General features: G+C 36.9%; 1 protein-coding gene across 5 annotated transcripts in view; it reads left to right on the plus strand.

Annotated features, from left to right (window-relative positions):
• The first annotated feature begins 768 nt into the window (after positions 1-768).
• Positions 769-18,673, plus strand: part of Iml1 (GATOR complex protein Iml1) — a 172,219-nt gene continuing 154,314 nt past the window's right edge. For 2 of the 5 annotated variants that reach the window (XM_081771495.1, XM_081771497.1), the window contains exons 1-4: positions 769-998; positions 5,534-5,671; positions 8,646-8,815; positions 15,520-15,645. In XM_081771495.1, coding sequence (XP_081627621.1) covers positions 956-998; positions 5,534-5,671; positions 8,646-8,815; positions 15,520-15,645 — 477 coding nt within the window. In that variant the 5' untranslated portion in view covers positions 769-955. The remainder of the gene's footprint in view (positions 999-5,533; positions 5,672-8,645; positions 8,816-15,519; positions 15,646-18,673) is intronic. The other 3 variants (XM_081771498.1, XM_081771496.1, XM_081771499.1) reach the window with 2 other exon arrangements.

Below are 18,673 nucleotides of genomic sequence, written 5' to 3' on the forward strand. Positions count from 1 at the left end.
CATTTCTTGTGTTTTCGGCGAAGTTCGCTCCACATCTTATCTAATACAGCGCATGTCCGTTTCTATCCAACGTGGTAACGTCTCGTCGGTCCTGGGCACTTTACCACCTGGCAAGGAACTGGATGAAGTGTTTATACTCTGAGGGACTATAGTTTTTCTTTTGACGTTATAATTATTTCTGATTTAATATTTCTTGTTTCCGACCATGAATCGACATTAATATGTTCTTTAACTTTCAAATACTATCGTAACAGTGTAATTTGTTTTTAATTTAACTTCTGATATCCAAATAAAATGTTATTTAAAATATATATTAGTAAATAAATAGTATTAGAAAGTATTTTTCTACTCTTTACTACTAATTACTGTTAATAATATTTTTTCTTGAAACACTTTGGTCATTGCGCAACGCTATCATTAGCCACCACTTGGTCGGAGTATGTAAATTTGCTCCCATTAACACCCAATTCATTAATTTCATCTTCGTAACATTTTCTATATATCAACGCAACTCTAAAAATAAGAAAAGACATTATAACTGCTCTGTTTATTTCGCAAAATAAATACCAAATTTTGGTTTTCGTCGACGCAAACCGTTTCCTATCAAAAGTAGCAAACAAACAATGCCTCGATTCTATAAAGTGTAGTAGACGAGGGGACGAAGCGAGACTGTAGATTTAGAAAATACTTCAATGTTAATCTACCAGTATCTCCAGTATTGCCAATTATAGCAACAAGTCGCTAAAACTAGCGGATTCGGCTAGGCAGATACCGACAAACGATATTTTAAAACCACTTCGGAATGGAGTAACTGATGGAGCTGAATTTAGTGACATTTTTCTAATCGGTATTGGCAACGAGAAGTATATCAGCTGTCGGACCTGTCGGTGATCTTTGTTTGCAGTAGAAGCAAAAATGTGATGAATATGAAATTTGAAATGAATGACAATATAGAATGAAAGTATTGAAGTTGATTGTTCATCAGAAAAATTTTAGTGGTACGTATTAAAAAATATAACTACTATTTTGGAGTTGGTGAATGAATGAAAAAAAGAAAATTGATAAATATAATGATACTAATCATAACAAGGACTTGCAAGTACAAGATTTGATGCAGGTCGAGTTTAGACACAACATATTTTGCAATATTAAAGTTCAGTACTCAAACATGTTTGTAAGGAACAAATTTCTACAGGCGACGGAATTAAATAGTTGGTAATACAGTTATATTTTATGTTTACAAGAGCAGGGTTACTTCATAAAATAATTACAATTGCTGTAAGATCGTTAAGATAAGGGGCTTTTTGCCGCAAAGGAGGTTCATCATGTTAACGCACTAAAAATTGTTAAAATTTCGCCATTTATGAAAAAATCACTGTTATTACTTTAGAAATTATGGGTGCACTTTTACTGTACGGGTCGACAAATTGTAAACTACGGAAAAAATTGGGGAATCTTTAATTTGCCCATTTTATGTCGAGAACAACTCAACAAGCCCCTGCGGGGCTTCTAAACCCGTTCCTACTACTGCTGCTACTACTACTCCTACGTGTACTCTTACCACTTATACCATAGATCCATATATTAAAACTGCATGAAAGTATATGGCACTTATTCCGAAGTTGGGCATCCGCCTACTTTTTTGGCTAAATACGTAATAATTTGTTCCTTTATGTACCAAAATTTAAGTCACAGTATTGCCGAGCGAGCGTGAGCGAGTGAATGCGGGTTAGAGCTCCGCAGGACACTTTTTTTTTTTTTTTTTTGTCAATACAGCTAAATGGGAAGGGGGACCTGTGTTCTAGAACCAGGGCTTACCCAAGTGGGTCCATCTGAAGAAACCCGCCTGGGTTTTTGAGCTTTTTGTTATTATATTATTGGTACACCTAAGGTAATCACATTGAAAGCGATTTTTACCAGATTTTCTCTTTCTTTGGACGAATTAGATGCTTTCACCTTAAGATGTACAATAATATTGAACATATAATGATTGAGTCTTTTCTAAGACCTTTATGAAGTTCTGAGTGCATTAACCTTAGCTTGAGATAATTATAGAACAAATTAATGTATGGGGATGGCAGTTAATAACTCCCCCAACTCGTTTCATGGCTCCAGAAGCGAATACCTTGTTTTTGTCTAAATTGTGATAAAGGTAGAAAAAAAAAAAAACGGGCCTGCAGGGCTTCTAAAATCCTTCGCTCGTTGTCGCTCGCTCAAGTGTATTTTGTGATGTAACACTGGAGATATTATATGTGCAAGATTGGGGGATATACTAAATATCAGACATGTATGGATTACGCTTATAGCCTATTTGAAGTAAAATATGCAATTTTATATTTAGAAAATACTATAAACCAAATTCCAATAATACATTTTGAGAACATAGTTACCTACAATGTACAAATTAGTAAGAAATATGGCTTGGTATTCCGTTCTACACAAATGTCATTAAAAATTAAAAAAAAAAAAAAAAAAACATTGAGAAATTAAAACTTAAAAGATATTTTCTAATTTAGTTTGAAATTATTTTGTAGTCTAGAGTCACTAAGTTCAATGTTCCAGAATGTGAAAGGATCACCACTCCGTAGAGTCTCCCTCACTTCCCTGATAGTAAATGATTTTCCAAAGTAATTAATTTTAGTGTTCGACGATATGAGAGAATTACTACTCCGTGTGTCCCTTACTTCCTGACCTTAAAAAACTATATACCTTAACCAATTTCACAGCTTTTTCTGCCCCAAGCCTGTTTCTAATCTTATTGCACATCAATCCGAAAGTCGAAAATATTCTTTCAATTGATGCTGATGTTGCAGGAGCAGAATGAAGATGAGAAGAGAAGTCACAAAATTCCTTAGGTAATTTAGAACCTTTCTCTGCTTTCGCCTCCATTATTTTCCACCATTTTGCAGTAGAAAACTGTTTGATAATTGTCTCCTGCATCACTGATGGGGCAAAGTATTCTCTGTCTTTTATTTTAAAGGCTAGCACTCCCGGAAGATATTCAGGATAGTTTTCTAACAGCCAATTTTCTGCTTCGCTCTCCTGCTCACTAGTAAGACGACAATCCATATATTTAGGATCCATTAAATTCGCCAGCAGATGAAACGGTTGTATGGCTTGATTAAATCTTTCTTTAAAAATGCTGTAATACGGCTTGCAAGATGTCATCATCAAGTAGATCCAACCACACTTCCACTGCACGAGATAATGACGTTGATTCCGGCTGCAAAATATCCACGGCGGAGGAAACTACCGACAACTGCCTTTCAAGATTTTGTGCTTCCGTATAAATGAGAACACTGTCCAATAGTTTACCAATTGACTTTGTCAATTTCGTTTTTATGCTCCAATGTTGTCTCTCTGTACTTGTGATAATTAGCCAAGAAAGTTTTGACGCAATCGAAATAGGAATTCTAACGTGTATCATTTGTAAGCTGAGGCATCTAACCATTTTTCTCCTTTAGCCATCCGTGTACCTGATGAATGTTGTGAAAATACTTCTGTTCTTCAACAATATGTTTCAATACCGTTTTAGGCGAAACTTCTTTCTCAACCAAGTTCTATAAATGCATAGAAGAGCAACCATGCATAATTACTTTCGGATACTTCTCCTTCAGAAGACGCCACATTTTTGACATTTTATTTTCATTGTCTGTTACAATAGCGAACACTTTAACACCAAACTTTTCTTCACATTCTTGATTTGCAGAATCAACTACACCAGCACATTTTTTAGCTGTTTTCTTCTCAGAACCGCAATTCATAGCATGCAGAAGGAAACTTGCAGACCCCGTGTGGATACTCACAGCCTGAATAGGATCATTTTTCACATTAGACCATCCATCTATTGTCAAAGTAACACTGTTCGATGCCAACTTTTTTTTCGCAACTCAGCGTCAGTCTCTTCTGCTGCAATATCTAAGAGTTTACCACTTATTTTTGAAGATGGAGGAGAATAACCGGGTCCTAACATTTTAATCATTCCCTTAAAGTGTTCGAGCTCAGCAACATTGAAAGGAATGTTTGCTGCAAAGAAGAATTGCGCTATAGCCTTATCAAGTAATTGTTTTTGGCGCTCAGTTGTTTTTATCGCGAAATCACTTATAGACGGTTGAAGATTAAAGGGTTTGAAATTGAACTTGCGCTGGGCACATGAGGCATCGACACTGGAACTAGCACTTGAAGAAGGTGATACTAACGTTGAACATTCCTCTCGATCATTATTTATTTGTAACGGCTTTTCTTCAGACTTCCTACTCCGAGCTTGACATTTTTTCAAATGGGCTCTTATTCTTTCTATTTTGCAACTGATTTCGCTGTTACAGTGTTTACATTTACATTTTGAGTCTCCGTCTATTTTTAGTACTTCACTCTTATCTTTATTAATTAGTTACCTACAGGGTCCCATGGCTGCGAGAAGTGATCGAATTGGATTGGATTGGAGTTCGGCGCCTCGTTCATCAGTAAGGTTGTATGAGACATGGACCTACGGGGTTAACTTGGGATCTGAACCCCATAAGATCCCACCAGGAACCGAACTTGGGTCTCCCACGCCACGCCACAGGCTCGTACACTATCCACATAACCACGAAGGAATTCACTCCGTTTTAAATATTGTACAAACTCCACACGGTTCGCCCGTCACCAGACTTAATAGTCAGAAGGACCTCGGAGTTACTTTTGACACAAATCTACCTTTTACAGAACTATAACTAAGCAGTCGATCCTCATTCTAGGACTTTTGTACACATTAACCAAAATAAGGAACCTCTCTTCTTTTACAGCGTTTTACAAGGCAATATTATCTTCTAAAATGGAATCTTGTCCATCTGTCTGGCAGCTCCTACAAACCTGTCCCGGCTAAACTTAATACTAAACTTCTTCCCTGCAATAGTACATTTGAGAGTACCTCGTACGCATACGATGACAAACACTAACAGTTACGAACATTATATACTCAACTATCTAGCATTTGTCATAAAATCAGTGATCTCAGATATTTTCATAAACTCACAGATGGCCAACTCAGGTCCGGAATGCCACTCTCAGAATTATATTTGAAAGTTCCATTCAGACAAACACGTAACATAAATCTTTTTCATGTAGTATGACCTAGAGTTTCAATAGTCCAACGATCATTGATCTAGAAGCTTCCTAAGTTACATAACAAAATGTCGTGCACACCTGTTGAGTTATTTCTGAAGCTGCATGTAATTCTGCACTACGACGTCGTTTTAGTGGATAAATTCTAGTCCCTTATTGTCTACGTTTCTTTTATTATTTTAAATATTGTTACTTGTTATTCTTATTGTGTTATGTTGTTATCCCATAAGTTTGTTAGATATTTCAGTGTAAACTGGCGTTCAACTGTATGTGGAATTATATTCGTAAATAAATTAAAAATATGTTGTTGTAAAATTGTAAATCAAAATGGAACTGTCATCTTTCAATACGGGGAACTAATAGCAGGGGTGGATCCAGGGGTTGTATATTATGGCTAATATTAATAATAATGTATATTGTTTTTGTTTAGGTGAAGACTTAATTATCAATCCAAAGGATTTTCCTTCTGTAAGGAAAGGTGATATTGTTGAAATATACCATCTTGAAGATGAATTCAGTAGATTACTTCTTCAGGTTACTTCATTCAAAGAGGACTTGCAAGGGAAAGGTAAGTTAAAATTTATCTCTCTCTCTCTTTTTTTATTCTATCTTTTTGTTTGATGTCCCACATTATTCTCCGAGGCTAAGGGTGAAGGAGATGATGATAATGACAATGAATGAACCGATGCAATACTGAAAGTGGGAGGAAACGGGACAACTCCGAGGAAACCCACGTGCATAGTGTTTATTCATCACAAAGTCCACTTGGCGCGAACTGGAATTGAACCAGGGACGCTGTAGATCAGAAGTGAGCTCTCTGCCAGTAGGGTTGCCTAATTACGTTGTTCTTATTTTTTTCTGGCACGTTATACGGTTTTATTTTTCTTGTAAAGCGATTTCTTCCGTTTATTTAGTAAATAAACAAGTGATAGACACTATTACAATGCTTTTGTAAGTTATTGCAAAAAGTTTCTTTTTATTTATTTCGAGAACTGATTTTTCACACATCGTTAATAACGAACCCAAAGACGTAACTTAGTATTCAGAGAGAAAGTACAAAATGCGTTTTTATCCCTTATTGAACCGGCATCTCAACCTTAAATTTAAGAATAGTTCGGCTTTAGCATATTAGCTTTCGTCTGTCAGTACCGTCTCGATTATATCGGTGTTTCGATCGATGTCAGGAATAGAAGTTACTGTGAACTACTAAAAGCAGAAATCCAAATGGTTATGAATTTCAGTATGTCAAAGCCTTCAAAAAGCCAAATGTACACATAAGAAGTTTGGGAGGATATTAGGTATACAGTTAGAATTTCAAAGCAGCCGTGGTAGACAAGAGAACTTGTTGAAACTGTGTAGATAATTCAAAATCAAGGCGGCAGCCAGAAGTAAGTTTTTCTATATGCGCAAGAGAGGCTTTTGCACTTAAACTACTCTTAAATATCAGTTAGCAAAGTGTAATAAAGCCTCCATAATGGTTTCTTTCATGACATAACATTAAAGTGAAGATGACAAAAGAAGAGCTTGTATAACGTAGAGTTGTTAGGTCAAATGATAATATCTCGAATCCATTAGACCAGCGTTTCTCAGACTGGAGCTCGAGGTTTGCCCTTGTGATTTTCTTAAATAGGGCACAAAATAGATAGAAAAAGTAAAATTCAAATGAATTGTGTATCTTATACTGTAAATTTCTGCTTGATTTAATAAGATGCGCATTCAGTATTTATTAAAAAAAAAAAGTTACTCCGAAAATACTCACAACGTTAGTTTTCTGAAAGAATTTGTGCTGCAGAAGACCATACATTTTTGTCGAAGCGCATACAATTGGATATTCTGGACACATTAGGGGTGAGTAATTTTTGTTAATATTACCAGGCTGTCCCAAAAGTTCTGCACCATACAAGGAGGAAAATGGAACACAAATATCAGAAAGAAAGACAAATCTTTATTCAACAAAGTACAGGCCATCATGTTGAATGACCTTCACCCTTTTTTGAGATAGCAGTTCAATCTGATGGCGGTACCAGATGGCAGGTTTAGAATTGAAAAAACTCGCGACAGGCAGCATGCACCTCATCATATGAATTGAATTGCCGACCACATAAGAAATGTGAGAGAGAGCGAAACAAACCATAATCTGAGGGTGCAACATCTGGACTATAGGCTGGATGAGTTAACAACTCAAACCCGTCAAGTTCAACCAGAGTGTCGTTCACACTTCTAGACCGATGACTCGGGGCAATGTCAATTTGCAGCAATAACCTCTTCCTCCTCGTTAATGTCAGATATTTCTTGTTCAGAATGGCATACACTCGGCAGAATTATTCAGAATACAGTTCATCTGTTACAGCACGACCCTCTGGAACAAACTCAAAATGAATTATCTCTTCAATATTCCACCAAACACACGGCTAGGGCTTCTTGTCCTTTTTTCACCCACATCCTTTATTATGTATGTCAGGGTTTTTCAAAAACACCCACTTCTCATCTCCTGCAACAATTCTCCTCCAGAAACGAAGATCATGCTTTTTTTTTTTTTTTTTTAAACAAAGTCGCAAATTGCCACTCTGCGCTGGGCCTGCTCGTCTGTCAGCTCATGGGGACTTTGTCGAGGCTGTTTATTCGCGTAATCCTTGGCGTGCAATCGACGGTTTACTGTCAATTTGGATGACCCAACCACTCTTGCTAACACACTCACATAATCTTTCAGAGGGCCATTAATGCCCATCAGAGGTCTCTCCTTGCGGGGCTTGTCCGCGAGGCTTAAATCATCCGAAGTAAATTTTTTGAACCAACGATAAGCTGTCGATCGATCCAGTACCGCTTTGTCCTCTACACAACAAATTTCTCCCGCTGCAGCTTTTGCAGTTTGTCCTTTTTTGTTCCATAAAAATCGTATCACAGCTCGAATTGCAATTTGGTCCTCACTCATGTTGTCCTTTTTAATTTCATGGGAACACTCACTACACACGTAGTACTTACTTTTACTTGATCCCACGAACTTGTTCTCTATGCTGCCAACAGTTTTCACTGGTGGTGCCATCTATCCTCCTAAATTTTTACCTCATGCATGTCAATGTGCTGATGGCGCAGGACTTCTGGAACAATCTGATAATATCACACAGTGTAGTCTCAAACAGGTATAGATTATACAATTTAATAAAATAAAGTGTATAAATTCTAATAGTTTATATAGATATATTATTAAGGCTTCAGTTATTTAAAGGAAGCGAATATGTATTTTCTTCTGTTAATTACAACATAATATTAAGGGGATATTTATATATAAGTAGTTTAAAAATATAAATATACTCGTACTAACTTGTTAAACATTGCGTGCTTTCGAAGAGGACAAGAAAAGGGTGGTGGGTTTTGACTAATAAAAGTGGTCCCCATTTGATAAAAGTTTGAGAAACGCTGCATTCGAGTATGATGGAAGTAGAAGATAGACGATATAATTTTACTCATAAGAACAATCATGTTAATAGCATCTCTGTATATTGTATATTTGTATGAAAGACTCGTGTTATTTATTTTTTCAGAAACTATTAGTGTGGAACAGAGTATTGCAAATACATTTCAGTTAAGAACTTACGCCGATGTTCATGTAAATATTGTAAGCCCTGAAGATGTTGCTTTGGATTCAGTCGAATTGACGTTTAAGGACCAGTATATGGGGCGTAGTGATATGTGGAGACTAAAGAATTCTTTGGTACGTATAGCCTGTTCGTGGTGAATGTAAAGAAATAGGATTAATATAAGTTCTGTCTGTATTTCTTGAATTAAATTGGGATTTTGATATTGAAAATTATTTGTACATACGGCGGCAGCGTCCGCTAATTTAAAAATCTTGTATAGCCAAACCTTCATCAGAATCCTCATATACCTGTTCACTTTTTTTTCTTTTTTGTTTTGCCTTATCATACATTCGTTTAACCCATTTTCTCAACTTAAACTTTCAGTTAACCCCTAGTAGAAGACTCATCTGCTGTTCGCAAATACTAACTAACTAACTCTATGGCCTATGGAACCCGGAGGTTCAATACCGCGTTCACAAAAGCTCTCCACTGACTTCTATCCTTAGCTAACTGCATCCAGTTTCTATTTGTATTCCAATCTCTGCGAGATCTATCTTAATATTGTCCTCCCATCTGCACCTAGGTCTTCCTTATGATCGTTTTCCGATTGGTCTTCCAGTCAAGACTTTGAAAGCGTTTTCACTTTCTTCCATTCTAACTACATGACCTGCCCACCTAAGCCTCCAAGACTTGACGACCCTAACAATGTTGGGTAAACCGTATAAATTATGTAGTTCCTCGTTATGAAATTTCCGCCATTCCCCATTCCCGTTCATCTTGGGTCCGAATATTCGTCTCAGGATCTTGTTCTCAAATACTTTCAGTCTATGTTCTTCTCTCAGAGAAGCGACCATGTTTCGCAACCATACAGAACAACAGGCATGATTATAGTTTTGTATATTTTAAGCTTCAAATTCCTCAACAGAATTCGCGATGACAAGAGATTTTGAACCGAATAGTAACACGAATTCCCTGCTTTTAGTCGACATTTAATTTCTTCGTGAATATGATTTTTCTCTGTTAATATTGATCCTAGATATTTGAAACTATCCACTTTACCAAAAGTATTATTTAATATTTTAACGCATCCATAGTTTGCTGTATTACGGCCCCGACGCACTTCCATGAATTTAGTTTTCTCTGCATTTACTTCTAAACCCATGTCCCTGCAAGCGTTTAATAAGATCTCTGCATTTCTTTCTATTGTTTTCCTATCATCCCCTATTAAATTTACATCATCAGCATATGCCATAACCTGGTGAATACCGTTCAACTCTAGGCCCTGGTTGCTATCTTTGATTTTCCTTATAGCGTATTCGAGAACAGAGTTAAATAATAATGGCGACAACGCATCTCCTTGTTTCAGGCCATTTTCGACGTGAAAGCTCGTGGACAAAAATTTTCCTACCCGGACTTTACTTTGGGATTCATTTAAATATATCTTAATTAATCTAATTAGCTTTCTCAGTATTCCAAGTTCTGTAAGAACGTTGTATAATTTTTCTCTCCTAACCGAGTCGTACGCATTTCTAAAATCAATAAATAGTTGATGTACCGGGGTATTGTATTTCCACTTCTTTTCGAGTATTTGGCGAATGGTAAATATTTGGTCGATAGTTGATCGATTTCGTCTAAATCCGCACTTATAATCTCCAATAATTTCATCTGCGTATGGGGTCAATCTTGCTAATATAATATTTGAAAGGATTTTATAGGATGTTGGCAGAAGAGAAATGCGTCGATAATTATTACAGTCAGTTTTGTCGCCTTTCTTGTGAATTGGAACAATGATTGATTCTTTCCACTCTTGTGGCAATTCTTCCTTGTTCCAGATAAGGAGAATGAGTTTGTGTATCTTATTCGACACTTTTTCGCCTCCAGCTAAAATTAACTCAGCCGGAATTTCAGCTACACCCGGAGATTTGTGTTTCTTTAATTTCTTTATAGCGGTTTCTACTTCTATTCGGTTCGGTTCTGGAATATACGGTTCTGCGATGTTCACGTATACTAGTTTTTTGTTGCGTGTTAAGCAAATCGTCAAAGAAATCTTTCCATCTATTTAAGATGCTATCTGTATCAGTGAGAACTGTACCGTCGGATTTCTTTAATATATACGCACGAGGTTGATAGCCTTTCTTAAATTCGCTAATCTCCTTATACATGTCCCGGATGTTTTTATTTTTACTATTATCTTCAAGTTCCTTAATTTTAGCTTTCAAAAAATAGCGTTTATTTGTTCTAAAAGATTTGGAAGTTTCCCGCCTGGTATCTGCGAAATTTTGTGTAGTTATTTCATTCGGATTTTGTAGCCAGCGTAATTTTGCCTGTTTTCTCTTCTCTGCTAGTTTAATGTATTCCTGGTCGAACCATGGTTTGTTCCTACGTATTTCCGCGTGTCCCAATTTTTCTTTTGCTGAAATTTTAATGCTATCTCTAATTTCAATCAGGTATCCTCAACACTAGTGCACTCCGAATCTTCTAAAGCCGTGAATCTGTTCGAAACTTCAATCTGGTATTCCTCTCTTACCTGGCTCTCTTCGAATTTCTTTAAATTGAATCTCTCCGTTTTCGGACAATGAATATTACATTTATTCAACGATAATGTCTCACTGTTGAGAACAGCGAGCGAGAGAGTATTTCCTGAAACTAACATTTTCCCTTATTTCACCTATCGTCATAGTGTAGGAGAGAAAAGAGAAAGGAATATGCCATAGCTAATTAGCATGTTGAAAGTACATATACAAAGTCTGATTCATTTATATTGAGCCGAAGTCAATGTACAACTGTAACGCGCATACGGAACCCATCGCTGTGATTTTGCCACGAGACAGGCAATAGTATCGCGTTAGTCACGCTGTAGAGCAAGGTAGTCGCGTGTACTCTGATGTCGCCGAAACTAGACAGATTCTGAGAAGGGTTCATTGTGGCTCCTTCCGACGCTAAGTTCACGGCATCGCGCATCGTAGAAACATGCGCCCGCGCATCGTAATGTACCTAATTTTATTGTAGAGCGTGCCAATGTGAATCGTATTATACGGAAATACGGAGCACAAGAGTCTTGGGTCCACCACACCGATGAGAGCAACTAAAAACCTGCCTCCTGTAAAAAGAACCCCGCTGCTATTGTGTTAGGTTCAGCGTGTGGCGATCTCCGAATTTCGCTGCACACAGCGTGCGATGACCAGCAAATGCCGCACATCGCAGGCGAGAATCAACCGTGTCATTCACAGGGATTTACGCCTCACGAAAAAACAACTACAGGAAGCTGTATGAACATCGTCTCGTATGTGATTGGTGGAAGTTTGTTGTTACTTTTGATGAAGCTTGGATTTACCTCAACAGTCTATAGTAAAGTTCGTGCCTATTGACGCCAAGGGCCGAAGCACGTTCTTTCGATACTGGGCAATGAGTTTGCCAAAAGAGTTCATGATTTTGACCATTTATCGTACAGGAGCAAACTGCGTTTCCGAAAAGTGGCGCGAAACGTCAAAATCAATACTGCGTATTACTAAACTCATGTCCTGTACGAACAATTCGTGAACCAGGGTGAACTGCACCAAGACAAGACATCCAGCCACACAGCTAAAACACTGCTGGAACTCTATTGCCGTATGGAACAGGAAACGAAATTGTAGCAATTCCCTTCTCTGATATCCCTCTCAAGTGTCTCAATGGGCTATTGTACTTTCGGAGTCCTCAAGCGGCGTCTGCCCCATCGTCGAATCGGCACCGTCTCCAGTCTTTGTAAAGCCTTTAGAGAGGAGTGCGATGTAATATCCTGGAATGGAAATTCCGATGCTTGGCAATATTTGGTAGAGGTGACCTGCAGAACGAACACAATCAGTGGTGGATACACGGCATTTCCTAGGTAAGTGACACATTTAAATTCGGCTCAATATAAATGAATCAACCTCTGTAAAACATAGTGTGCAAATGATAAACATGGGTAGATGCTTATTTCATAGGATATTTTTATCTTGCAGAAGTAAATTTTAACATATACTGTGCATAAAATACCAACCAGTACATGAGCAATAATTAGTAGCTACATTAGAAGTACTTATTACGATCTTAATAGTTTCGGTTTCAAAAATCATTTATTTTCTGTAAGTTGGCCACCTTTCTAAGTTAACACTTTACAGTGGAACCGATGGTGGTCAACATAAACATGTTTTACTTTCAATGTCGATGGATGTTTTCACACTTTAGCACAGTATCTTATTTTATTGTTTTCCGATGTGAAGTTACTCAGATTTTCGGCTGTAGCTTGAGAAACGTGAATACTATATAAGGTCAGATAAGGAAAGGAAGACGTGGGGGGAAAGAAAAAAAAATAATAACAAGAAACAGAAAATAACTATTAGCATCCAATTCGGTGGAGTCGTGATATACATTTCGGAATTTTTTTCACGTTACTAGAAGATGCAAGGAAAATTAATAATCAAACTTAAACATGATAGTACCTTATTGTAATAACTTCTTAACAGGCCATTAGACAGTATATTTAAGAGAGCAATTTATTCCCATCCACAAAACAGAAGGCAAAGTGGATGGAAAACAATACTACAGAACACTACTTAACAAATCAAAAAGTCTGGCTCAAGAAAGACAATTCTAAGTAAATCTAGTAAGAGGAATTTTTACTCTGCTGTAGATTTTGTCTTATTTGATTTGCGTAACAGGTTATTTAAAGACAACTATCTAAACCTACTAGGTAGAGTTACCTAAAATTGAAATTTAACACCAATTTGTTGGTTCTGTCTTAATTCAAGTATTCAATCCTATGTAAAAAAGAAAGTGATATTATGTAGAATAGCATCACGAGAAGACGGCTGAACCGTATGAAATAAATTTTTGGCGTATCCTAACTAAGGAGGGATTTACATTTTTGCGAAAAATTTAGTTTCTTAAGAGCACGCTAGCTTAAGAAGATGAACTAAGTATATAAACTCCTCACTAAAAATTAGCTGACAGATGTCCCAGCGTTTTTGAAACTTCCCGTTTTAAGGAGGAACAGAGCATTTTCAATATTTTTTTTCTTCACATTGAAAGCAAAGTTGCTCTGGTGTTTGTAATCGCATTACCCACAAACGGCTAAACAGCTTTAATTGTTTTGCAACATAATACCTACCTCAAGCTAGGTTTCTAGATTACTTTGATTAAAGCAGGGAATAGAGAGGTTTCTAAATTATGTAAAATACAGTATCTCACGAGTCCGTCAAATTAGAAAGATGAAATCCAGTATATAAACTCATTACAAATAAGTTTCCTGGGTTTTCGAAAATTCCACTTGTAAAGGAGGGAAAGTGGCAACTTCCGTAATTATTTTCACCACATTGAAATCGACGTTGTCTGTTGTTTGTGATTGAATCACAGGAAACTGACTGAACCGTTTGAAATGCACTTTGGAACATAGTATCTACGTCAATTGGGTTTCTACCCTGGCACTTTGATTAAAGGCCGCATCTCAAGGGAATAGAGGACTTAAAAATTTCTCCCAAAAGTAGAATATCTTATGGGTTTTTATCATTGCACTTTCATTGAAATGCGCGTTGAAGGAGAGGAAGAGATTTCAAATATTTTACATTAACCTTGTTTTTCCCTTGGGAAAAAATGATATTTTAGCTAGTAATAATAAAAACTAAAATATGCACTAGTATAGTAATCTTTCTTTAGTTCGGTGATATTTTTAATGTTCACTGTGGCATATTCTATAGCGAGTTTAAAATAACCGAAAGGTAATGAATGAGATGTATGTATATATAAAGAAAATATCAATATCTCTTACTGTTTTTGCACTATGGAATTCAGTATTGAAGCCTGAAGTAGTAGTAGATTTTAACAACTTCAGCTTTTGGTAGAGCGTTGTAGAATCTACTCATAGAAAGCTGTATCGATTGCAAAAACTACATCTCGATATCTCTTGTCATTTTTGCTCTACAGAAATTAGTATTCAAACCGAAAGTAGTTGTAAATTTGAACCATTTTTGGCTTTGATAGTGTTGCAGTTTGTGTTAGTTTGTTTTCTTGAGAACCTGAATCGTTTCCAGAAAACCACTGTCGTTATATAACACTATTTTTGTTCTATAGTGACAAGTGTCGGTTTAGATAGGGGGTGAATAGATAACTTAAAACCTATTCTTAAGACGTTGAAACAATTAAAAAAAATCCCGATATCTCTTACAGTTTTTGCTCTGTGGAAATCAGTATTGAAACCGGAAGTAATATTAAAGTTTAACCACTTCCGGTTTTGATAGTGTTGCATGTTGTGACGATATGCTCTTTTAAAACTCTTAATCGATTGCAGAAAACCACTTGCCGTTATCTGTTACCATTTTTGTTCCATTGCGAAGTATTTAAACCGGAAATGGCTAATTTAAACCACTTGCGGTTTAAATAGGTTGTTAATGGGACCTATTATTGGGACGTCCGACACTTGTGCATAGCATAGTTTGGAAGTCATATATATAGATATATATAAAATTTGCTCTATCTTTACTATCTTTACTGTTACTATTGCTCTCAAATGTGTAAGTGCCTTTCACAGGTATCCTGTATTTATATATTATAATATTACATATTCTTTGTGGCTGACAGAAACAAATGATTCTACTTTTATTTCTAATATTCTTGCCTGTGTACTTTTTTGTTTGTTTGTTTCTGGCATTTTTTAAATAACTTACTCTTTACTTCTTTCTATCTATTGATGGTCAGTGTCAGAAGGTAGTGCTTACATTGTGTTGTTTCAGTGTGTTTTCTTCATAACTAAAATATTAGTACACGTAAATTTTTGTATAAATATTATTGTGTATTTTAAATATTTATATTTTTCCCCTAGATAAACACGTGTGTATATCTCAACAAGAAAATCGAATTTTGTACAGGCAGCATTAGATGTCAAGTATATGAAATGTGGTCCCAAGGTGAAAGAGTTGCATGTGGAGTAATTACAGAAGATACAAAGGTAACTTTTTAGTCCTGGTGTAGAGTATTTTTGTACATACAAGTGCATTTGGGAATGAGCAGAAAAATATATTGGGTTTACCTGGTTAACAGGGTGAAATATTACAGCTGATTCTTCATATAAAAACAAGTGAGTTTCGTTTCACAGTTGAAACCACTATAGACTTATAAACTATCGGAACCAACACTCAAACTTGAAGTAGTACATCTATAACTACTGGTTGAAATAGATAAATAGGATCAAAGATAGAACCTGTTTCTCGATGCTGAATCCATAACAAAAAGCCATTACATGCTATGACTTACTGTTTTTGTTCTATGGAAATAAATATTGAAACCTTAAATCTTTAATTTGAACCACTTCTGGATTGAATAGATGGTTAAGGGAAGAGATAAAACCTACTATTGGGAAGCTGAATCGATTGCGAAAAAACTGCACCTCCATATCACTTACCGTCTTTGCTCTACAGAAACCCGAATTGAAATCGAAAGTAACAGTAAATCTCAACCACTTGTGGCTTGAGTAAAATGTTGCGGGTTGTGATAGTATGTACTCCTAAGACTGAATCGATTGCAAAAGATCGCTTCTCACTGCCTGTTACTCTTTTCGTTCTTTGGTGATAAATGTTTAAACCGAAAATGGTCAATTTGAACCGCATCCAGTTTGAATAAAGAGTTAACTGAAGAGATTGAAAGAAACTGCATCTCGATATCTTTTTTCAGTTTTGGCTCTGATACCTGTCGACAGACGAACATAGCCGTTCTGACTTCCGTCACTTGTGCGTAGCATAGTTTGGAAGAAAAAGAAAATCAACGTGAGCTCTCGAAACCTTTGTTTCCTAGGTAGGCTTATTTGAAAATTGGGTCGTATGATTTTAAGATCTGCCCATTAAAAATCTGAATTGTGTTTGACTTAACATAAGTAGTGGAGGAACATAGTATGTCGGAAAACAAAACCACGTCAATTGGCAGCGTTCCCTGTCATACACTCCCACTACACATGGAACTGATCTTGAGTTGAGTTGATTTTGAGTTTAACGCCCCTTTCAACAGCGAGGCTATATGAGACGGGACCTGCTGATTAACGTGGAATCCGAAACACATGACCTCCCACCGGGAATCGAACCCGAGTCTCCCACGTCAACTGATCTATCAAGCGAGGAGGAGTCAAATAACATCGAAAGCAGTACAGTTGAGAAACATGGTATGGAAATTTTATGAAGAAAACACCAACCATTGTAAATTATTTACTGTGGAACATTTTATGTGTCTGAAAATGCCTAAAACAGTTATCTACAGCATTGTTTAGTGGCTCCGCGTAGCGTAGTCGCTAATGCTCTCGCCTTTTGTGCGAGTAGTCCTGGATTCGATCCTCGGTGGGAACACTTGGTCGAAAAAAATGTAAAAGCTTTTTCTGCGTGAGGTTCTCGTGTGTTTTCTTGATTCACATCAGATAAATGTCAGAATGGTACTTAGCATAATGGTCCTTCCTACCTCCCTAATTCCCAGGTTAGTGCGGTCACCGAGGATCGTCATTCTCATAAGCGATGGACTATCACGGTCATAGCTGCCGAAAGCCCAGAAATATAATACCTACCCTTACAACATTCTGTAAAGTTTGAGAATAATGTGTCAGCAGAACGAAGAAAAGCGGTCAAATTAAACCAGGGGCGTTTGAATAGGTTAAAAGGACAATTTGAGAACAATGCTTCAGTTTCCATACGGCCAAGAAGTATGGTATATCCAAACGTTATGTTACATAAGACGATTCATGGGAAGACAAATATCAAATTTTGGGTGAAAGAAAAAAATCCAAAACGTACAAAATAGCATATGGCGGCTGCAAAAATATATATGTAGACCCTATCTATTTTATATCACTCGGAAAATACCGGAAACATACTTCGGCCTCACCCCCGCCATCCTCTGACGGATAAAAACCTCCCTTTGCTTAGGAAAAGGAAGTAAATGCCCTCAGCTGGGTTACCAATTTGTCATTCAGTCAAGGCTAACAAGACAGAGCACAGTGAATTCCGTAAAATAATTCATTGTGACAACGCTTCCACATACAACAATTGAAAGATCTCGGGCGCAGCAAGTTGTCCCTCCTTTTTCGAGAGAGGCACGGGAAAACACACATCGACAGCATCACCAGAAGGGGCACACTTGAAATAGGAAGGCCCTATCCATCTTTACAGGAAATTCTCCAAATATGTGTTTATACTGGAGGACGAACCTTATTTCACTGTCAGCAACTCGAAAACAGGGCATCGTTGGTTTTTATTCCAGTGATCCTAGCACAATTCTAAGCACTAAAAAGATTCATATCAAAGTGAAGTTTGAAGCAAAGATATTGATTTGGATTGCTATTATTTCAAAAGGAATATCCAGTGCACTGATTCGTGACTCTTGCTTTGCCATTGTTGCCCATACGTACTTAAAGAACTGCATTGAGGCTAGATTTATTCCTTATGTACAAAATATTTTGGCCGAATTTTGTTACCTCATATAATGCGGAGGAAACAAGGGAGTATCATGATGGCAGTAGAAAATAAGAATGGGAAGGTAGTCAGCGAGAGAAATGAGGTCATGGGAAGGTGGAAAGAATACGTTGAAGACTTATATGAGAGTAGGGATAGACCGTGTAGCCTAAATGTTGAAGTGGAAAATGAAGTAGGCGAGGATGATAAAGGATTTAGTATTCTTCGGGATGAGTTTGAAAAGGCTATATCTGAGATTAGGAATGGAAAGGCAACAGGAATAGATAACATACCAATTGAATTCATTAAAAATATAGGAGACAAGGGAAAGAAAGAATTGTGGCGACTATGCAATGAAATATATGAAACAGGAGAATGGCCAAGAGACTTTCTGAAAACGATCATGATACCGATGGCTAAGAAATCGAACCCAAAGAGATGTGAGGATTATAGAACTATTAGTCTCATATCTCATGCAGCTAAAATTCTGCTCCGAATACTGAACAGAAGGTTATATGGAAGAACAAATAAAGATGTTGAGGAAGAGCA

This window comes from Thermobia domestica, chromosome 9, assembly GCF_964235325.1.
Source record: "Thermobia domestica chromosome 9, izTheDome1.hap1.1, whole genome shotgun sequence".
NCBI classification, from domain to species: domain Eukaryota; kingdom Metazoa; phylum Arthropoda; class Insecta; order Zygentoma; family Lepismatidae; genus Thermobia; species Thermobia domestica.